The 24393-nt window shown below is 41.7% G+C and overlaps 1 protein-coding gene across 1 annotated transcript; it reads right to left on the bottom strand.

Annotated features, from left to right (window-relative positions):
• Positions 1-1225: 1225 nt before the first annotated feature.
• pkib (protein kinase (cAMP-dependent, catalytic) inhibitor beta) lies at positions 1226-20477 on the bottom strand. Its single transcript, XM_077016249.1, has 3 exons — positions 20277-20477; positions 3513-3684; positions 1226-2221 (listed from the first exon to the last, which is right to left on the bottom strand). Exons 2-3 carry the CDS (start codon positions 3655-3657, stop codon positions 2133-2135), a joined length of 234 nt encoding a protein of 77 aa, XP_076872364.1. The 5' UTR covers positions 3658-3684; positions 20277-20477; the 3' UTR covers positions 1226-2132.
• Positions 20478-24393: the final 3916 nt, after the last annotated feature.

Consider the following 24393-nt stretch of genomic DNA (forward strand, 5'->3'; position numbering starts at 1 on the left):
CAAACAAAAGCATTCGCTCACTTCAGTATGTCCAAAATTCAGCTGCCAGAATTGCTTCACATACTAAAAAAATCTGCCAACATTACTTCAGCCTCTTCCGGATCAGATGCACTTGACTTCCATTCTGTCTTCACTTTAATCTCCTCCTGCTCACATACAAATGGACCTCTGCATGGACTTAGGTCTTCTGACGCTGGTCTAAACTCAGACTGGTCTCTACATGGGGCAGATTAATGTCATGGCCCCGAAACTGTGGAACACACTACCACAATCTCTCCATGTCTGCTCTTCACATTAAAAAAGCCTTTTACATTATCATTTTGATCACCTTACTCCAGCAAATAGTTGGTAAAACCTTTAAAAATATAAAAGAAAATTATTCTTATTATTATTATGATTTTTATAAACAAAAATTCACATTGCTCATTTTGGGATGGGAAAACAAAGAAACACTAATGCATTCTGAATATGGACAGAGGTACAAACACAAAACAATTTGCAACTACAATATTGTGTTCCATTACTATGTTAAACCATAGCAAGGAGCGTCACCATAAATTAGTAGCTAAAACAGTGTGTGAAAAGCAATGTAAGAACATTTTAAAAAACCATCAGTGTCTTACATAGCTTGTTTGTATGTTTGGAGTTTCAGGTTTGAAGTGTAGGCTAACTGTCATGTGCTGTCATTACTAGCTAAGCGTATTCCCTGTGTAATATCCACAGAATTCCAGCGTGTATTTTTCATGTACAGAAGACAGAACATCCTGAACTTCTTCAGGACACAGTGCTGTTCTCATCTCTGATCTTTGGAAGCCATGCTGATGCTGACGTGGGTGCTAGCTCTAGCTAGGAGTTTGCCAGCTCTCTTCAGAAATGTCTTTCTGCTTTGACCATCGGTGAAGCCACAGCAGGCGACTTTATGATTTTCGCCATTCTACTGTTTCTATACTAAGCCATATCCATTTTTTTCATTCGTTAACTTTCAGGACTGTGAGACACATCCACACTCATTACTAAGTTAACCAGCCAGTTTATCGATACCTTCCATTTAAACCATGTATAATATTTGTACCTAAAGATGTCTGACGTGGCTTAAATCTTAAATATGAGAACTTTAAGGCTTACAGAATGTAAGTACATAATGGAATATGCAGTGCCATTTGATGGTTAAATGTAGGCACCAGTTGTTAGAGATCTACAACGACCAAGCTAAAAACAACAAAAAAATAAGCAAAGGATTTATTTTACCGGTATGATCGCATTTTGTATGTATCCTACAACAAAGGGGATTCATAACAAGACAATAAACAGGATGTGTTTACAAAGAAATTATACATTTGATTTCACACAGTTGAACTGTATATTAACAGTGAGTGAAAAGGAAAGCAAAATGTTAATTTCTATACTGACTGAATCATTGATATTATCTTTACCTTGCTGTTGACCGCACTGAGGGAAATGATGTACCGTTATGTACCGTTTTAGCCACACAACAACCAGAAGTGAGGTTTACATGATCAACAATACAGTCAGCCATAAAGCATTACATTCAACATCATCAGACAGTGAAGTCAGTAAACAGGACTCACAATTCCATATTTACACATCACAGAACTTCTCATCACAGAAATGTGAACAATGCATATTCTTTACAGTAAGAAAACAAGGTAGATTACTAAACAAATTTCGCTCAAAATTTTATTTGTACATCACTGAATGGAATGTTTTTATTCTTTTCTTTTTTTTGTTGGGGGGGGTTGTGCAAAAAGGATGTTCCTGGAACTACAGACCAACATTCAGTGGTTTTTCCTGTAAATAAATCAAAAGCTAATTTTTTCATCAGTCCCATCAGTTTTTAGATGAAACAGCCCACCATTGTGCTCTTCCTATGGTGGCCTCCTCAGACTTTATGTGCCATGTGAGATCCACTAAGATGTATGAAAATCAACCATCAGCTGACCCTTTAGGGTGGTGTTCTCCTCCACTGGCCTCCATCAGAACATCATCTGGTGGTGGTGCTACCCTTGCATAGCACAGAGAGAGGTAATAACAGTAGTCTGGTCAAGGCGGCTGGACGCCGGGGGGGCCCGCAGCACTGTCCCTGGTCTGGTTCACCACTGCGGCGGGTGAAGCTATGTGTCCTTGACTTTGGCTTCGTCCTCTGCGGCGTCCTGGGTCCGGACACCTGAAGACGTCCCCTCTCCCTCCTGCTCCCCGTCGTCTATGAAAAGCGTATCCACATGAACAGAAACATGAGACTGCATTACTGTACAAGCTAACGCCGCTTCCTTCCTCCGCTTTACACATTTTAATTAGCGGACATCGTTTTCCGTATTTGACTGCTATGAGCGTTATTTTATTCTACAGGTTTTTTGAAGCTTTGACCGTGTTGACTTACAAGCATGACACTGATGTTTATGCTGTGATGTTGGGAGTGAGATTCCTCCGATATGCACAATGCAAAAACGTTACTGATCACTGTGCCTTCTGTTTTGTTTAGACGGGAATCTTTTGTAGCCGACGCTACACATCACTAACGGAGCCTCTCTCACGGCCTTCATACATGCACCTGGGTGGATCCTGTGAATTACTCTCCTGTAGTCTGACTTATAGATTTTCACAACACTCCTGCTGGGTGGGGTTCGGCTATGTAGAACCAACATCAAGTGTATGAAAGGAAAGCACTTTAGTGTATTTGAGGATGACTCTGGAATAACGGCTCATTACTAAAATCACCCCACAACAGTCCAAACACGGTCTTCATGCCTCCTTCCTACACCTCTCTTTTCAGATAAAGGTGGCATTGGGATTTGATTTCAGATGTTGTGACAAAAGGCAAAAATCCTTTATATTAAGCTTTTATATTACGCCTACAAACAATTTAGCTCAAAAATAATTAAGTAGATAAATCAATCAGAAAATAAATACATAAATACATCACAGACTTTCTATACCTCCAGCAGCTACAAACCAAGATCAAGCGAGTCATAGTTGTGCTGTCTGGCAGTTCCAAACACCCTCTTGATAACAGTGATGGACAATAGCCAAACCACATGGAGCCACTTAAGCGTTTGAGCTTAAGTGTTCCTGTAATGACAAAGCACTTTTTCTCTTCTAAGCAAAGTGCCCCTTTGTCTCTCACAGCTAAACAATGCAGTGCGGGTGCATATTACATGTTTACATTGGCCAAAAGGCAGGTTTAAACCACAATATTAATTTGTATTACATCACCACTTCAACTTGTGTTAGACATCTGGAAACAGTGAGCAGGTTGAGCCCAGGTCAGGGGTGCCCAGGTCTGCCTTTGAATAGCTATGACCCTGCAGAGTTTAGTTCCAACACCTGCCACTAATATCCACATGCTACTGAAGGGTTTGATTAACCGCGTCAGGTAATCAAGGTCGGATTAGGATGGGAAATGGACTCTGCAGTAAGGCAGAGTTCCAGGACCACAGATGGGTCCCCCCGCCTAAGATGACGACACAGGCGCTATGGTCCAGCGGGTAGCGTACCTCCAACAGAAAGCTCGGCGAGCTTGCCGGGCAGTTCCGCTGCTCCAGGCCCGGCGGTGGAACCCAAAATATCCGGCATGGCGTTCCGCCGGCCAGTTCTTCCTGTGGCAGCAAAGTCAGTGACTACAGGCTCCACATCCGTCATCTCTGGACTTTCTCCTCATATCATCATCTGCAAGACATCAGATGGCTCTGCATTCATTTATTCATGCATGTAGCATTTATAATAATATATACATATATATATATAATATGATCAGGCTTTTCCATTCATAATAAGCATATGTCAGTTTCTTTGTCTCAATTCTTTTTTGCTTTTGGTCTAAGAAATCAGATGCCATGGCAACATTATAAATAGAACAATGATGTGGGTTTCTTTGTAAATATTTAATGTAAACGAGCCAGTTGGAATACACAAACTACTGAATACATAAACACAGAAAAATGAATAAGTTTGAATAGCAGGGCCTGCATCCTCGCAAAAGTGTGGGTGAAACCAGCAATGACTGCTGTCATGAAGGCTATTTAAAATACAGGGCCATAACCAACCACCAAACAAACCACCTTACTGCCTTCTAATTTATTTATGCTGATTTTATCTGAAACTCTGCTTAGCTAGACACACACTGGTATAATGGCTGTCAGAAATCAAGCGTTTAGTCTAATAGGCCTGCTGGCTCTGAGAAGTAAGCACTCTCAGCTTCAGCTCTAGGGAGTCACCGCCCTGAAGAGTTTTTCCTTAACCCAACACATCTGATCGGGCTCATCAGCTAATTACCAAGCCCTTCTTGGGCTGGATTGAGAGTGCTTGAAACTACGAGAAGCAGTGTGTCCACAACTGGAACTGTGAATTCCTGATCTAAAACATCTGAGTTTAGTTAAGCCTGTAAAGTATTAGAACTGACATACAGATATTGAATGTTGTAGAAAGTTAGAAGAAAGTATATTTGTTGAAAGTTGAGAACTTATACTTAACATTAATTAAAAAAATGAAATAGAGAAACAATAAAATGCATGATTAAAAACTCACAAGTACACCTAGAAAATTATTGAGTGAACAAAGGTACAAAATGTAGACTGATGCAAATTGCCACTGAATGCAAAGGCAGCTCTGCTGAAAACTGCAAAGTTTTCAATTGGAAAATATTTTCATAGCACTTCTACATAAATTCTAAGCTACTGTATGTATGAAACCTTCTATAGTCAAATTCCTCGAGGAAGCTTCAGTATTTTGTATATTTTGTATTTCGAGCATTTTGTTACTCTTTCAGTGTACGGACTGTGGGACCACAGCATTGTTGTCTCTGTGTCCAAATAAATCATAATGCCAATCTGGGTTTGGGTTAGGATTAGGGTTCATCCCAGAACATATAGAAGTGGAATGTGATTGGCCTTCTGACCACAACCATCATGCAGCAGTATACCACAATATGTAACTTACTGTGTTACAATGTTTAAGTAGTAAAATATAAATCTTTCACATATTACCTCAGTTGCTGGAGGCATTGGCAGTACTGAACCTCAAACATGATAAACATGATGACTATCATCACTGCTGTGGTCTTCTATGATTGCTTTGCTTTTGCTAAGCCCATCACTGCACTGGTTCAAGATTTTCAGCCTTTCAATGTCCTCCGGAGGCCTCCCCTCAAATGAAGATAAATAATAAAAACTGCATTTACAATATGTATATAATTATTATCCTCTCTCTCTCTCTCTCTCTCTCTCTCTCTCTCTCTCTCTCTCTCTCTCTCTCTCTCTCTCTCGCTTCTGTTTGAGTTAATCTATGTATTGGCAAATTAAAGCTTACAGTCTGCACTATAATGTCAGAGTCTTCGCTTCATCTCAAATCCAATTTGCTAGAGTTCCTAAATAACTAGGAGGGGAAAATATTTTTAACCTTTAATCCATTTGCAGTCCAGTGCATGTCACGGTGGTTGCTATTTCTACTGTAATTAAATGTGATGTTAGTTGGCTCTGGGGAGCAGCAGCACAACTCTAGAAGTCTCTTCTGCTCTCTGAAATCAGTAACAATTAAGCCAACACTGACCCTCAGTTACAAGAATGTAATATACCAAGTTATCATAGGGGTAGAAACTGAATTAAAATATTACTTATTAATGGATCGTCATCAGGCGATCACATACAGGACCAAAATGTTGGCCAACAGGGTGGTTGCATTACATTGTTATGCTCAATTTGCTCCAATACCGTTTCAACTGTTAAGGTGTTGAAAGATGGCAGAAATAACAAAAAATTCTTATGTTGTTGTCTGTTTATTCCAAAATATTAGTTTATATAAAATCTGTATATATGTATAAAATTGTATCTCTCCCTCCATCTGCGCTCTATCTATTCAACATATGGTGCTCTGTCCCCAGAAGAGATATTTGAGGAGATAATCACCTGTTGGATGGAGCAAGATTTAAAATTTAAACAAGTCCCCTTAGGTCAGCTATAACTATTCTGGGAATTAGCCCGCAGTTATTTATGGGTTAAAAAAAACCCTCAACCTAACACCAGTGGTAACTGGGTCAACGTTACATGGCTCAGGCTTAAACTTCTGCCACCACAGGGCTCAGATGGTACCAAAATCGATGGATCTGTCTCTGTATGATGAAACAATGAGCACGGATGTGTCGGCTCTGTGCAACACTCTGAGATATTGCTGAGGGACTATAGTGGCTTGAAAGTAACGTGCCTAAACCAAACTCATCCTTGTGCTGTTACTAACACAGAGATCCTTAAGGGCTTAGTGTGGGATTTGCGATGGCTTTGGTAAGAAGTCTCTGTGTGTGTGTGTGTGTGTGTGTGTGTGTGTGTGTGTGTGTGTGTGTGTGTGTGTGTTTTGTGTACATGAGCTACAGGACATGCATGGGTGGGCGGCCCGAGACACACGCCATTGAGTTGTCTTTAAGAACGGTTCTGTGCACTCCAGTGGGCTTAGAAAACAAAAAAAGAGGGAGGCCCTATATCTCCCCAGCCAATCGTGTGTTATTCTCAACCAGCTGAGATACTGTGAGGTTGTAGTCTCAGCTGCCTTTGTCTGGAAACGTGTGTGTGTGGGTGTGTGTGTGTGGGTGTGTGTGTGTGTGTGGGTGTTCACACCCCCTCAAAAGCAAAAAAAAAAAAACCCCACAGAAGTCACCCATTAACCTTTATACTCATCTTTATACTTATGTTGGCAGCTTGAGATGTTGTATGACACCATCTGAGAGTGTGTGTGGTAAACAGAATTGCTGGCATCGTGTACACATGCGCACACATGCGCACCTGCGCTTGGGTCTCAAAAGACTTCATTTAACATGTTTATCAGCCCTGTTAAGTGTTTATAGACACATCTATACAGGATCAGCCACCCATGCAAAGCTGTGTAAGAAGCATTATAGCATTAAGATAGCACTTCTACAGATTAAGCAAATAGTAACTGGGTGAAGAAGCTCACTTGTACATGTAGGTATACACACACATTTTTATAAGAAATCTTATACTAGTCTGTGAATATTCTGTTATCATGAAAATTGATCCTACTCCTACTACTCATAACCCTACTACTCCTACTCATAACCCTACTACTACTACTACTCATAATCCTACTACTACTACTCATAACCCTACTATTCCTACTACTCATAACCCTACTACTACTACTACTCATAAACCTACTATTCCTACTACTCATAACCCTATTACTCCTACTCATAACCCTACTACTACTACTACTCATAATCCTACTACTACTACTACTCATAACCCTACTATTCCTACTACTCATAACCCTATTACTCCTACTCATAACCCTACTACTACTACTACTCATAACCCTACTACTACTACTACTCATAACCCTACTATTCCTACTACTCATAACCCTATTACTCCTACTCATAACCCTACTACTACTACTACTCATAATCCTACTACTACTACTACTCATAACCCTACTATTCTTACTACTCATAACCCTATTACTCCTACTCATAACCCTACTACTCCTACTCATAACCCTACTACTACTACTCATAACCCTACTATTCCTACTACTCATAACCCTATTACTCCTTCTCATAACCCTACTACTCCTACTACTCATAACCCTACTACTCCTACTACTCATAACCCTACTACTCCTACTACTCATAACCCTACTACTCCTACTACTCATAACCCTACTACTACTACTAAATTCGGCCACCGAAAATTTTCGGCCGAAATGGCTTAAATTTGCATTTTCGGTTTTCGGCCGAAATACTTTCATCACCGAAACAACACGGCCGAAACAATGTGTTGTGATGACGCAAGCAAAAATCGCCTGCACGTGTTTATTTGGATAAAGCTAGCAAAAACGTTTTCCAGTGATGGTGCCAAGGAAAAGGACATTACACCAAAAATTATGGAACTCGTTGCCTTAGATCAGGGATGTCAAAGTCAAAAACACCGAGGGCCAAAAAAACAAATTTGCTACAAGCCGAGGGCCGGACTGGTTCAATGTTTATTAAAACATATTGAAATGATTGCACATAGCCTATTGAACCAAGACCCAACACAGTGTATACTATTTAATGCTTAAATGAATAAAGCAATATTTTCTTATGGATCTGTCAGTAATTTCAAGTGAAAACATTTTTCAACAAGCAAACAGATAAAAACAAACTTCCTTCAAAGAAAACATGTCCTGTACATTAAATTAATAAAGTAATAAAGGTTTGAAAAGTGCTGGAATTTAGGCTAAAGTACTTGAAAATGCTTGAAATTGTAACGACTTCGTTTCACAACAAATGTATTACGTTAACAAATACGAGCCTCTTGTAATTCCAGGACAAAACATGATGGTTGTTTATTTGAAAATAAACAACCATTAAATAATGTGAATAAAAAAGCGAATTATTTCGAATCATTTCGACTATATGTATAAATATCTAACTTAATTAAGTTTAACTGGTGCGCGCAGTTACAAAATTCGAGAGGTGCACGACCTTGCGAGTAGACAGCGTGCGACGCCCTCGCGCACGGGCGGAGCCACTGCGATTGCGTCATTTTCGCCGCGCAGACCCTCGCCGCTTGTGTGCGCTGCAGTGACTTCGCAGGCTACCGTTGCATTGTGGGGAATGTAGTGTTTGTGCGTGCAAAACACCATCAGGCGGCTGTGGCCTGCGGGCCGGTTCTAATAGTAATTAAATATCATCCAGGGGGCCATGGATAATCAATTCGCGGGCCGGATCTGGCCCGCGGGCCTTGACTTTGACATATGTGCCTTAGATGATCAGCCGTTCTCTGTCGTAGAGGATGCGGGATTTCGTAGGCTAATAGAGAACATTGAGCCCCGTTATGTTTTGCCGAGCAGACGACATTTCTCAAAAGCGTGTTTACCTGAGCTGTTTAATGTTGTTGCAACTCACGTCACGTTTTTATGAGAGAATTTATATTTATCTTTCAGGCCAGTCAGTTATAATAAAATTTAACTCGTATAAAATACATATATTTATCCTCTCAGATAAAAACGGTCTGGAAGCGAGTTAAATTTAATTAATGGTCGGCCATTGTCAGCGTTATCGCCGTTAACGGCCCACCACTAATTTTATTTTATAATATGCATTACTGTAATGTCAGTGCTAAATACATATTTTCAAATCAAATTTTGTAGTTGATTTATTCTTTGAATAGCAATGCTTTGATTTTAGTGAGGTTAGCCATAAATCCAATGTTACTAATAATTGGCATAATGTATTTCGGTGTTTCGGTTTTCGGCTTTCGGCCTTGGTTTCCTCATTTTCGGTTTCGGCTAAGAATTTTCATTTCGGTGCATCCCTACTACTATTCCTACTACTCATAACCCTATTACTCCTACTCATAACCCTACTATTACTACTCATTACCCTACTACTCCTACTACTCATAACCCTACTATTCCTACTACTCATAACCCTATTACTCCTACTACTCATAACCCTACTATTACTACTCATAACCCTACTACTAATAACCCTACTAATCCTACTCATAACCCTACTATTACTACTACTCATAATCCTACTATTACTACTCATAACCCTACTACTCCTACTACTCATAACCCTACTACTCCTACTACTCATACCCTACTACTCCTACTCATAACCCTACTATTACTACTCATAACCCTACTATTCCTACTACTCATAACCCTATTACTCCTACTCATAACCCTACTATTACTACTCATAACCCTACTACTCCTACTACTCATAACCCTACTACTCCTACTCATAACCCTACAATTCCTACTACTCATAACCCTACAATTCCTACTACTCATAACCCTACTACTCCTACTACTCATAACTCTACTACTCCTACTACTCAAACCCTACTACTCCTACTACTCATAACCCTACTACTACTACTCGTAACCCTATTCCTACTACTCATAACCCTACTCCTACTACTCATAACTCTACTACTCCTACTACTCAAACCCTACTACTCCTACTACTCATAACCCTACTATTCCTACTACTCAAACCCTACTACTCCTACTACTCATAACCCTACTATTCCTACTACTCATAACCCTACTATTACTACTCATAACCCTACTACTCCTACTACTCATAACCCTACTACTCCTACTACTCATAACCCTACTACTCCTACTCATAACCCTACTATTCCTACTCATAACCCTACTACTCCTACTCATAACCCTACTTCTTATTTCTACTAGCCCTACTCCTATTTCTACTCTTACTGCTGCTACTATTACTTATAATAATGATAGATTTATGAAACATTCACCCCATTTCCTAATGAAGCACTTCCTTAGACATGATCACTCAGTGTATGTTCATGAGTTCTTTAGCTGACAAGGAATTTATTTATAGGAAAAAAACGGCAGTTATGAATATGTATATTTAACAGTTATTCAAATTAAATCGTGCTGAATGACTTCGCAAACAACAATTAACATAACAGGGCCAAAAAAGGTCATTAGGTTTAATCATGAATGGAAATCAAAGCACTTGAATTGTTGCTCCTTCAAGAGGAGAGTGGAGAGAAAGCTTGTTGAATTCTCTCCACTCTGAGCCCCAACAAGACAAGTTAATCTCAACACTGTAACAGGAAGCTCTGGGCATTGGCCATCTCTTTTATTCATGGACACAGCAAAGACGTTCTCGCAGGAGAATCATTCTCTCTGTCCTCTCTCTCAGTCTCTGTGGGTCTGCGTAAGTCCATAGAAAGATGACATTTGAAGACAACCTTACTTTGCTGCACTGGCAGGATCCTTTCAACATGTTCCGTCTTGAAAGAACAGTGATAAGACGAAATGACCTCACAGGCCTACATTAGTAACTCCTCCATGAGAAGGATGTGTATTTTTAACAGTCATCCAGATATAAACTGCAGTGGTGGGCAAGCTACTTCTGTCCTGCACAACAAACACGACACAGCTTTTGTTTGTTCACAGGTAGTGACATCGACGACAAGGTCTTGGGAAGCCATTTCAGAGCCGATGACCTGTAGATGTCCTTTGGTGGCGAGAACCTTATTAGTATTTTTTCTCCTTCACTAGTTTATACAGACTACTTGCTCTAATGGCACAAGTGTCCCTCAGGTGGTACGGGACAGCAGGGGACACGGCCTCCAAATGCATGCTTGTGTTTGACAGATGAGTCCTCTGTGGTCTGTCAGTATTACACTGAGACTGTCATCTTGTGTTTTATCTCTCTTCCTCGGGATCTCATCAGAAGGGCAATAAAGAGGACAACTACCAATTTATTTATAACGGTGACCTGAAAACGAAGTGCGTGATGCCAAATTGCTGATAAGCAGGATGTATTTTCTTATGTATTTTTCTGGTGTGCCACCATTTGCTGCAAATTAAGCGCTAGCACAGTTAACGACCAGCGAGACGGTCGAAAGGCACCAGTGGCGGTCAAAGCTTCACAACTTGCCACACAAAGTAACACAAATGGTCAGGGACACCAAGCAGACCAAACACTTAAGATGCGTGAGACCTGTCAAATTGTCTGAAAATTAACAGTGTAGATAACGATTTGTAAAGCACAGAGACAAAAAAGCAATCGTGAAAAGTTTCTGCGCAAGGCCTCCAACACCTATCGGTCCGTCTAGTAGCATATTTGGGGGAATCGTCTGTGTTGTGTTCCATTATTACTTGAACACATGCAATTTTATCATGATGTTTTATGTCCAAGCAAGCATGAACAACAGCTGGCTGATGACTAAGCATGGAAGCTTACCAAAACTATCTAGCACACCTACATGGGAACAGGGAAAAAGTTTCACATAAAGCTTTACATAACCTACTTTACATAAGTTGGCAACAAGCCCATAGGAGGTAAGAGCATGCAAAAACTGACACACACCAGATGTTCCTCTTCATGAAGGCACTTATAGTAGTGACAAGGCTCCAGAGCCAGCGGCTCCTAAAAGGAAAACAATCAGGCGCCAATAACTTTTTCTAGATGCCATGATAATATACAAATTAATAGGTTTTGCATAATGTCTTAATAGGATCAAAAGTCACTCATATGCATACAACTTCGGTAACGTTGGTTTCACGTTCGCATATTCGCAATTCTGTCTTCAATAACTGTAAGACATTAGACTTTAAAATTAAATGAAAACTATGTGCAGTTATAAAGAAGTGTGGACTCTTATGGTCCGACAGAGATGTAGACTATGTGAAAAATCCATTTTCAACAAGCTAACGCTTAGTGCTAAAGTTTCAGCTCGGCTGCGCTGCTTTTCGAGTGACTCTGGTGGGCGAATTCCCGCATAGACGTCGATGTGAGTGGGAGCTAAAGTCGTTTAACTTATAAAATACAAACTCAAAAGAAAATGGTGGATTTTTTTTTCCAATTACAAAAAATCCTCACCCATAAAAATGCTGCTGTATCACCTGTCGCCACAGGCGAGTGAAATAATTATATAACTCGCAAATTAATATTTATGTCACAGTCTGGAGCCCTGTTGTGAGATTACCTATTTTTTAAGTAAAAGATGCAACCCGAAGGAGTGAAGCTGAAACATACAGAAGGAAATTTAGGCGATTCTGCATCATGTCATCCTACCATGGAGGACACGGCCAAAATCAGACTGCTGGCATCAGAGGTCTACAAGTGACCTACGAGAGCTTGAAATGCAGAGTGCAAAGACATCCTTTTTTCACAGCTGCTAAGGTATTGAAGCCATCTACCTTAACGGCCAATTCGAGACTTAGTTTCCCAAACAAGTGCTCTAGACGTATCCCTACATTTTTGAAACGCAGTATGATCTTATCATGGCACATCATATAGGAAAATAGGTCACTTGCTGCCCAAATTAATGGTTCAGGAATTGTGGTGTATGATCAGTGATAAGTTTCTTCAGGAGACCATGACAATTTCCAGGAGGTGTTCACAAACAAACCGTCATCTTGGTGGTGGTCACAACTTCATCTTATTTAGAATGGCTATATTTAATACAATTTTGCAACTGCAAATCTGCCTTCATGTGTTCAACTGCGTGAGAAGCAGAAGAAGAAATGACTATCGGACAACACTAGGCTGCGACCCAGAAATAACCGAGGTCATGGTCTGTAATATTTTGCTTCGGTAAAAATACTACATTGCTACATTGACATTTCTGTGGTGTGTGTGGAATAAAACTCTACCCTGTTTGATTTCAGAGTGGGCGCTCAGGAGTCCTGTCTGGGCCAGTGCCAAACGTTCAGCTGCCAGAGCTCAGCGATGCCCCGTGGAAACTGGAGTTGTGCTTAGTCAGAACAACAGGGCCAAGCAGAACCTGAGAGCACAGCTTAATCACACTGTACTTAATTGGAGACATAATGCACATTGACTGTAATGTCAGTGATAATTCACTTTGTTTCAGGGCCTTATCAAATAAACCCTAATACTATGACCCTTCATACAGCTGCCCACAGTTAGCCTTACAATAGTGGTGGTGTGTTTTGGGTAATAATCATTTATTAATATTCACTGACTGCACATAGCTTCCAGGAGCTCAGTATGAGGACACATACAGACTTGGTTGGCTAACAGACCCCGGGTAGGTCTTCCTGCTACAGAACGGTTTAAATCTTATCCACTTTGCACCCAGGGACATCATGACAGGCAGTCAGTGCTTTGCCTTAAAACTGGCCCAAGATTAGAACGTGATTCTGTCATGTCAGAGGCTTGCAGGCGAGCCCTCGGTCTCAGGAGGCTTACGCTGACATCAACAAGTGGATGAGCGCTGGAAAGCAGGAGCCCAGTACGGGGGCTGCCCCCCCCCCGGCACCATGCGGCCCTTACAGTGATATGCGTCTGAGCCACACGAGCAAACTCAAGCTTGTGTGGGGGCAGGTTCAGCTGCCCTATTGAAAATACTATTCTCTTGTCAGCAGCCTGCAGACAAGGTTTGATTGTTTAATGAAATACACTCCAAACGTTACCAATTTAGTCTGTTATTTTATTTTTTATGTTCTTTTTTGCCACAATTACAACGATGACATATTTAGTCAACTGCCGTTGCCTTATTGAAGGTGAGGAAGGATGTCCGTCAGTTAAGGTCTGGTGTGACTAAGTCACTTTTGTCAGCTTGTCAGGAGAGCAGTTGATTGAGGTCGCCTGCCGCATAGCAGATGCTGAAAATATATCCACAACAACCATCTGCACTTTTACTCTGTCCCGAAAGCACCTGAAGTGCTGCATTCGAAGTAAATCATGTTGTGGGGAGCTGCTGGGTACAATCATAAAACAATGTGACAATGTGATTTCACACTGAATATTCCTGAGGGGTTCATGGTAAGACTTCTTACTGATCAAAGGCAAAACAAACACAGCAAACAGAGACTTTTCCATTTAAACTATTCTGTTTAAAATATCCAGTGTGCCCTTAAATGTGTTCCATACATGGGGACACTGGATATTTTCGTGACTTACAGCCATGAGATATCGGAGGATGTTTGGGCCGCGTTTATCCACATGCAGATACTGCCACACAAACTCAAATGCACGTCAGTCTGTCTCCTGGCTCGTACAGAGATCAGACAAATGCTTTTGAGTTCTAACTGGATTCATTCAAATTTACATGTAGTCCTGACATTTTGATCACCAGTATCGCTGTTATCTGTTCATTATCTGTGTGATAATGAACAGAGACAGTTAGTTTAGCATTATGCTGTTGCCTTAAGCTATCACCATAGTTATGAAAGTGATTCTCTACATCACAGCACACGCAGGGCCTAAAAATAACCAGGCACCAAGTACATTTCCCTCCGATTGGCTGGAGCAAACACTGAAACACAAACATACTTAATGGTAGTGAAATAAAGGAGATATGAAGACGCACTGCAGGTCGACTAGATGAAAAAAAAAAACCTTTTAATTCAAGCCTATTTATTACTGCAGCTGATGATTTGGAATATCTGAGATGAAGGCCACACATTCAGACTGCAGGAGAAATACACAGATTAGATGCGGTTCATCATCTTGAGTGCTTTGGAAAGCAGACGAATCAGGTTCACATGTCCCCTCTGAATAGCTTTCCCACTGATACACACAAACACCCACACACACCCACCCAGAAACACATGAGCTGGGTTCCCCGAGTCCAAACAGGTGGAAAACAACAAAGAGGTGGTCCAGACCCAGAGAGACGAGCATGTAATGGCAAAGCATCGAACCAACCAGATGATGTGATGGTGGTGAATCAGATGCAGAAAACAGCTGTGGTAATAGATGTGGCAATCCCAAGTGACAGAAGCATTCAAAGTAAGCAATGTAAGACCAGAAAGATGACTGAAAGATGAAACAGACAGAATATGGAAGGTTAACGCCAAGGTTGTTCCAGTGACGTTGGACACAGTTGGAGGAATTTGCACCAACAGATCCCAGCAATGACAACATTGACCCGAAGCGGGCAGAGAAAAGTCAAAATACTGAACCATGCCCTCAGTCTCCCAGGCAGACGGCCTAACTGTGAGAAAACATACATGACTCACCCACCGGAAGGGTGAGAGAGGGATTTATATAAATAAATCAAATACTCTTTTCTGATTAGTGCTCCACACTCTCTCATTAAACCTATTTAGACCAAGAACGAGGCTGGCTTGCTTGGCACATAATGGGGCACTGAGTCAGGAAGGGCCCTATGAATTAGTGTGGTGAGTGGGTGTGTTTAGAATCTTCAGTGTCATTGCCATGGTACCAGTGGACCACATGAAAAAAATCTATTATCATGTTGGTGTAACACGGTGGTCATGCTGACCAAAGCTGATAGTGTAGATTCGGTCCACAATAGTGCTGCTTGATACTGACAAGATATTTTCCAAAGCCCCATAGTACTGTGATATCTGGTAATTAATGACAACATGCTCCCTAATCCTACATATTGGTGCTGGATGATAAAAATGTTGCAAATGTGATGTAGCTTGCTTGGTTTTGTTCTTGGAGAAAATATTAAAATTAAACCCAAGGCATCTATATTGCAATTCTGCAGATTTTAATACGACAGGAAACATTTTGTACCATATGATGAATTAGAAAGTCAACTGAACATGATAAATGGACCTCTAACAAAGTCACTATTGTTCCCTAAAACAGACCACAACTGCAATGCAAGGGAAAACATTTAAGTCCATAGCGTAAAATACATTTAAACAAATAAAGTGGAATTTTCACATTCAACAAAATGTTACTCAAATCTGTATTCATTGTCATATTGTGTATATATTATTGTGTATATATTTATGTATCTATTCTTAACCATAATTTATGCAGTTGTGATATCACCTGCTTTTTACATCTCTTAATGAAATCATTCAAATCATACAAACATCTTCATCTTTTTCCGACTCCTTTTGGAGCTGCTAAATCGGGTTTTTAACTAGGTTGGAAAAAAAATCCCCTTAGGGATTTGCTCAATCTCTTTGAACCGGATAGTCGGCTAGACATCTCCTACACATCTCCCCCACATCTCCCACACATCTCCCCCACATCTCCCACACATCTCCCACACATCTCCCCCACATCTCCCCCACATCTCCCCCACATCTCCCACACATCTCCCCCACATCTGCCCCACATCTCCCACACATCTCCCACACATCTCCCACACATCTCCCCCACATCTCCCACACATCTCCCCCACATCTCCCACACATCTCCCACACATCTGCCCCACATCTGCCCCACATCTCCCACACATCTCCCACACATCTCCCACACATCTCCCACACATCTATGCAGAAAAAGACTCTCATCAGCTTGTAATGCAGTAATAGCCTACATTACAAAAACTGATTCAAGGCTACAGTTTTAAATGCATATCAAGGATTACTGTTATGTTTCATCAGGGAAATAAATGTTGGCCCTTCTTCAAATCTACAAAACCGTGTCAGGTTTCCTGCATTTTTCAGTCTTTATGATAAAGGTGTGTTGCTGATCAGAAAACCCCAGTAGGATTTACCATGACCTCTGGCCTAACTCTGTATGTGACCTGGAACTACTACACACTGGAGACAAATTACAAGAGAAGGACTGATGACTGAAACAGACATGAAAATTGATCAAAAAATTGTAGTCATTACACACACACACACACACACACACACACACACACACACACACACACACACACACACACACGGCGCATGCGCACACACAGCCAAACCCACAGATTGCAGTCCTATGCATGGCAAGTTAAGCATTAAAAATAAACACGGATCCTCCAGCTAAAGTCTACTGTGCTGTCGTTATGAACACTGAGCACTGATCACTAGTTATTCCAAACTGCTCTTTTCACACCTATGTCAAATACCGATATTTGGTCAAGCAGTAAATGTATAAGGTATTTTTATAAGGTGTTTTTAGCTACATTTGCTGACACAGCAACAATTCACATATTCAAAGACTGTAAATCTTAAACACTGCTAGTCATTCCACTTTTACTAGCATTGATTCACCTTTTGCCATTTTCACTGCACCAGTACAATACAATCCAGGTGATCTATGTCTACACATTGTCTATAAGATACATCCTACCCCTACAGTCCCAAAAGCCTTAATAAATTATGTATCCCTATGACCAGACAGGGATTCTGTGTGGGATCGATTGTGAGCTCTTTGTGAGTGCTACGCTTGGCTTTTTATTGCTCCGTCTATCCTGTTGCAGCCAATTATCAGTGTAAACAGAAGCCTTATTGGACAAAAACTGGGAGTCGTACAGGTTGGTTGTGTGTGCGGCTACTGCATCTATTTACCCGACATCTGTGCGGCCGAACCAAGACAGTAAATCACGGTGCGCCGCGTGTCGCGGGACATTCCTGGTACAAAACGTCTTGAAGGTTGGTGGCAGGACATTACAGACGCCTCGTAGCCCAGATCTGTGGTTTATTTTTAGGGCAGGTGATGACTCGCTCAGATCCAGCGATTCATGATAGCACAGCAAGTTCTCCATCTCCTCATCTCTGACTAAGCCCCAACACTGGGGATTGGGATCATCCTTTATCCTACGAGTGTTCATGAGGTCTTTAATGCTTCCACGAGCTGTGAGGGTAATCGCCGCTATGCATGTGCCAAATGGACTCTGCTATAAAAAGCAACACCTTTTTTTCCCAACTGCATTATACTCTGTAACTACAACCGATGCATCAGTGCCAGGTGCATGTGTGCACACTGTCAGCTAGGGAAAAAGTGCCAATTGTTGGGTCCAGGTGAAAGCACATAAGATAAACCATAAGGTTTACACAGGTGTTGTACAGACCACAGGGGACACACCCTTTTGGTTCAGTAAAAAGCTGGATTTGTATAGAAATCCAGAATAATATAGTGGTGAAAGAATATTTGAAGCAAAGGCCGAGTTGGGCAAGGAGTGAGATTTGCCTCCTGGAGAATTGCCAGCACAATTCCAGCAGAAAAGCAGTGAAGGTTTTCACAGCACTCCAGGGGAGGATGAACTGAACCGCAGTTGTTGAGAGACAGAGAAAGAAAGACGAGGACAGAGTGAGATGCAATATGCATGCCATCTAAGACAAATGTTGCATTTATCAAGGTCAAACCTGAAACGTTGCATATGCAAATTCCCTCAAAACAGTCTGCGAATCACGTGCTCTAGAACAAGAGGCTTGCAAGGACCAGATCTTATCATTAGTCTCTGATTTCTGTTTTATTCTTTCAGGTACATCATATGTGCTTCATATATAGACATAAACATAATGAGCATGTAATATAATGAGCTCAGCCAAAACGCATGGACACAGAAATTCTACACCGCAATAATGAGGACCCAGAGTGCATGTGGTTATGGGGACAGTAAACTGTGGCAAACAATACTCGCTCATTCCCTTGAGTTCAATTAGCATTGCTAGCAGGCACGCACATTTGCAAAGTTTCTGTTATTATCAATGAGGCTAATTAAAAGGTGAGTTCCCAGCAGGAGCACGGAATTGTCCAACGTGCAGCATGTTGTGTCAGTGACTGACGGGGATGTCATGACATCAGAATCATGATAGTAGTCATGACTACAGAATTGACCTGAAGGCTGGTTCACCTACACAATGGTTCAGTCAGTAGTACGGAGTAGCGAAGTAGGAGAATGGAGGTGAAGAGTTTATTGACCACATGCTGAGAGCGTGACAGGTTTGGAAAACTGTACACACACACACACACACACACACACACATTTTAGGTCATTTATAGTAAAAAATACAAAAAAAAAAGAACATTTATAGAGTTTACATGACTCCCAAAAGTCCAATTATCCCGGTATAATAAATATACTGTTCGACCCAAGGAAACAGCAGAATTTTTCTTCTAGAATTGCAATACAATTATCTCAAGTTTTCCTCTGAGTGTGCGAGCGCGTGTATGTGTGTGTGTATGTGTGTGTTTGTGTGTATGTGTGTGTGGGAGAGGTATGGGGCTTAACAAATTGAGCCATCACATTACATTTATGTTACCAGTACTACTGTTCCCACAGGGAAGATGGAGCACATTATCTAAACATGTCTGGGCGGAGATGCATTTGATGGACACTGGTTGACATTCAGGCGCTATGAGCCTAAAGGCTGTTTCCTAAAACTGAGCAGGAAGGAGCCAGTCTTCCTTTTCCTCACATGTGCTGTCCATAAAGACATTATTTCAAGAGCCTAGTAAATATTTCCTGAAGTAATCCCACAACAGGCATATATACCAAGTCAAATCAGTGCGTTGGGACGCAAACAAAACAAAATACTTCAAGTTAGTTTGATTTAAAGTCATAAATAAATTCTAGATCATTCAATAAGCACACCATTTCAAGTTACAGTTAAGGTAAGTCATGTCTGGTTTTTGCAGCATTTCTCCTATTAGGTGCACAAAACACTCGTTTTTAACGTAGTCCAAAAACACGTTGTCATTTTATATTTACACAGAAATGTTAAAAATAATAATGTAGCCCTAAAAATAAAAAAGATCTCAAATATTTATACTGAGCCAAGACATGAAATGCTATGCTCGCCTGCCGGTATAATGCATGTCATGCAGGACCGGGTCAGAAGTGGACCGGTAGACGTTTGGTTCGGAACAATGGGATGTTGCTTTGGGAGACACAGGATGGCATCTTCTGAGTATCTTCGTCCGTACAGCAGTGAGAAACTAATAGTAGGGCAACAAATATACGATACAACAACAACCAGCGGAATTCAACACTGACGAACTTCAAAGCGCCGCCTGTGTTTTCCTAAACGTGTTACTGACCCAAGGTCCGTGTACCGTGAACGCCAAAAACACACACATTACCTACCGAGTGTACGAAGCCGGTGTCGAGATGCCGTGTAGCCCACACTCCGACACTCAGGAGAAACACTGGCTGTCCACAAGGAGAAGTCCGCATGCGGAGACCATCCTCGTCGTGATTCTCTCTCTCGCCCCGACACCGATTCAGAGGCGAGCGCAACTACCCCGCGGCGGTGACATCACACGTGCACGCGCACTAGAAACGGGAGCGCGCAGCGAGCTCAGCGCTGGGGTCTAGTGTTACATCTCCAGTCTCGTAGTGACTCGAAATGAAATGTAACCCGAGTGTTTACTCCGAGGAAGAGTAAGAGTAAACTAAGATGGCCCCATTCATCCATTCATTCCTTCATTTAATTGTTGATTGGCTGGTATGGGAGCCACATTTAAAATGATGGTGATGTATAGGGTGGCTATAGTATTCCCCAAGTCAAAGAGGCAGTTAGAAACATGGCTTTTCTCTAAAGCTAATACACTGCAGGTGACCCCTTTGCCCTGCTCTAGGACATCTTATTTGGTAACAGAACAGTTGTTGTAGTGGTCACAGAAAATATTCAACTTTTGAGGTAAAATTGAATGTTTTAAAATGTGCAAATATGTGACAGCCGAGAGCAAGCAGCCCAGGTGTCATGGTCAGTGCGGCAAGCAGGTTATTTTACATAGATTTGCGTAGCACTGAATGGCAGGTCTTTTGCCTATTTTGATGGTGGGCACATGCAGGACTCTGTGTATGTGTGTGTTTTGCATAGTCCTACCTTTTGTTTTGCTTCCTTGCAGTAGATTTAGCTACTTAGCACTTTCAGAAAATAAGTCCCATCCTGTGAGAATTATATCTGATTTTAGGTAATGCCTTCAACTAAACACAGGAGCACAAGATTCCATTAATCACACCATAGGCTCACTTTCATAACAGCTGAAGATTAGACTACTTATTACTACACAAACGGTTAGAAACCGACTCCATGAGGATGGTATGAGGGCCCGACGTCCACAGATGGGGGTTGTGCTCACAGCTCAACACCGTGCAGGACGCTTGGCATTTGCCAGAGAACACCAGGATTGGCAAATTCGCCACTGGCGCCTTGTGCTCTTCACAGATGAAAGCAGGTTCACACTGAGCACATGTGACAGACGTGACAGAGTCTGGAGACGCCGTGGAGAGCGATCTGCCTGCAACATCCTTCAGCATGGCCGGTTTGGCAGTGGGTCAGTAATGGTGTGGGGTGGCATTTCTTTGGAGGGCCGCACAGCCCTCCATGTGCTCACCAGAGGTAGCCTGACTGCCATTAGGTACCGAGATGAGATCCTCAGACCCCTTGTGAGACCATATGCTGGTGCGGTTGGCCCTGGGTTCCTCCTAATGCAGGACAATGCTAGACCTCATGTGGCTGGAGTGTGTCAGCACTTCCTGCAAGATGAAGGCATTGAAGCTATGGACTGGGCCGCCCGTTCCCCAGACCTGAATCAGATTGAGCACATCTGGGACATCATGTCTCGCTCCATCCACCGTCACGTTGCACCACAGACTGTCCAGGAGTTGGCGGATGCTTTAGTCCAGGTCTGGGAGGAGATCCCTCAGGAGACCATCCGCCACCTCACCAGGAGCATGCCCAGGCGTTGTAGGGAGGTCATACAGGCACGTAGAGGCCACACACAATACTGAGCCTCATTTTGACTTGTTTTAAAGACATTACATCAAAGTTGGATCAGCCTGTAGTGTTTTTCCACTTTACATTTGTGTGTGGCTCCAAATCCAGGCCTCCATTGGTTAATAAATTTGATTTCCATTGATGATTTTTGTGTGATTTTGTTGTCGGCACATTCAACTTTGTACAGAACAAAGTATTCAATGAGAATAGTTCATTCATTCAGATCTAGGATGTTATTTGAGTGTTCCCTTTATTTTTTTTGAGCAGTGTATTTAATAGACAACAATGCAATTACACTTATTATACAGTATACTTATTATCTCAATACCTTCAAGGAATATATCTCCTTTAAACAATACTATTGAAAATGTATTGGACTTCAAGTCCACGATGGACTTCAAAAGAGATCTTACTTGCTCATGTTTGGTATACTTGTTTAGTTAAATACAATAGACACAACTGGAGATCAGTTAAGGCCAACCAAATTAATCAATTACAAATGAATGACGAATAGAGTTTTCATAATAAACCCACTCAGATCAATCACTCTACACACTACAGATTAAACATAATGGAGAAAATGGGGGAAAGGGTTTTAACAGCTGCAATGAGGGAGTGAGAGATGAGAGCTTTGGAATGAGCTTTGTATACACCATAAGACTTTAAACAAAACAGTAAAAGCTGGCTGTGCAGCAGAACATCCATTGGCTTAGAGAATGTAGCAGAACGAACACTCAACACACCATAGATCTCAGACTGCCATCTCAACCACTCAACATGCAATGCACAGCAAAGACAGTAAGACCTGCAGGCCTTAAATAGAGAGAGAGGAGCACGCACATAAACGAGCATCAGGTGAAGGGAATAACAATGTTGAGGGGAGGATGAACAGAGCAGTGACTTAGAGGAAGTGGGTGTGTCTGCAGAGAGAGAGAGAGAGAGAGAGAGAGAGAGAGAAAGAGAGAGAGAGAGAGAGAGAGAGAGAGAGAGAGAGAGAGAGAGAGAGAGAGAGAGAGAGAGAGAGAGAGTGAATTTAGGATGGGGAACAGGTGGGAGCATTTAGTGGCAAGTATGACAGTGGTGACAGTGGGCGGGTAAAAGGGTGTGTTGGAGTGAGACGCGCGGCATGGATAGAGGCTTGACACACCCACAGGTCACACCCCTTGACACACCCACAGGTCACACCACTTGACACACCCACAGGTCACACCCCTTGACACACCCACAGGCCACACCACTTGACACACCCACAGGTCACACCCTTTGACACACCCACCCCTTGACACACCCACAGGTCACACCCCTTGACACACCCACAGTTCAGTGCCACAGTCATACAGCAGGCAGACCTGCCTTGATCATTTTTCATTTCAATGATTCAAACTATAACACATAAACACATATTACATATTATGTATATTATATATATATTTTTTTATATCTGCATTCATGTCAAATAAGGAAAATCTCACAGAAATATGCAATGTGCATTTATAGGTAACATCTCTCAGAAGATTATTAATGAACTTTTTGAGATTGACCACAACCATTTCCTGTTAAGAATACAGATTATTCAGCATTTCCTTGTCTGCTCTTGCGTATAGGATGCTATACCTTTTGCATCGTCTATCTCAGTAATGCAGTGGTGTGAGGTAGAGCCTGTACACTTAAGGATGTCCACTTATATTGCTGTGTTCTGTAAGGTAACAAAGAGCAGAATGGATCAGGCCTGCAGGGCTGTGTTCACCTTCATCTTCTGAGTAAGATAACGGTAGTGTTATCTGTATTCATCGCCACTCTCATTGACCTCCTTATCAACACCTGCATTTCACGGTTGCCTTAAGGAGTTTTTATATTGTGTACGGGCCAGTACGGGCAAGTGATACCATGCAGAGTATAACATGCTAACATATCTTCCAATACATAGGCAACACATAAATGCAATGATACAGCAGCAGAGTATTCAGCACTACATATGTATAAATGCACAACGGTGTGAGAAAAGTGAAGAGAAAGGGAGGAAATACGAAATATATAGGGCATTAGGTAGACGGGACATTAACACAATCGTGCAGGACAGAGCGTGCTGACTTGTCACGACAACATCACACATTTTAGTGGCTGGGTTCTTTGTCATCCAAGAAGAGGTGAAATAGCTTGAAGATAGCTGTGGGGTTTTTAAATTAGGTGTGATCATTGTGTGCAAACTAGAGTAGTCTGTAAATACTGTAAAATAGACTGTGGGAGATCAGAATGCGAAGAATCACTCACACTTAGAGTCCCCAAGGCAATGCTGTAATTTAAAGTGCGGGTGCAGTGATGTACAGGCAGTGTGTTAAAACAGTCTGACTGTGTCTAGGCCAGAGTTGTGTTGATGGTAGTGATACCACTGCCAGATGGGCCTGAGGGTGCAGGGACTGCATTGCTTTTGGTAGGTGTTGTTGATTGTGGGTAGATTGTGATCTCAGATGTAGGGTT

Source organism: Brachyhypopomus gauderio, chromosome 9, assembly GCF_052324685.1.
Source record: "Brachyhypopomus gauderio isolate BG-103 chromosome 9, BGAUD_0.2, whole genome shotgun sequence".
NCBI classification, from domain to species: Eukaryota; Metazoa; Chordata; class Actinopteri; order Gymnotiformes; family Hypopomidae; genus Brachyhypopomus; species Brachyhypopomus gauderio.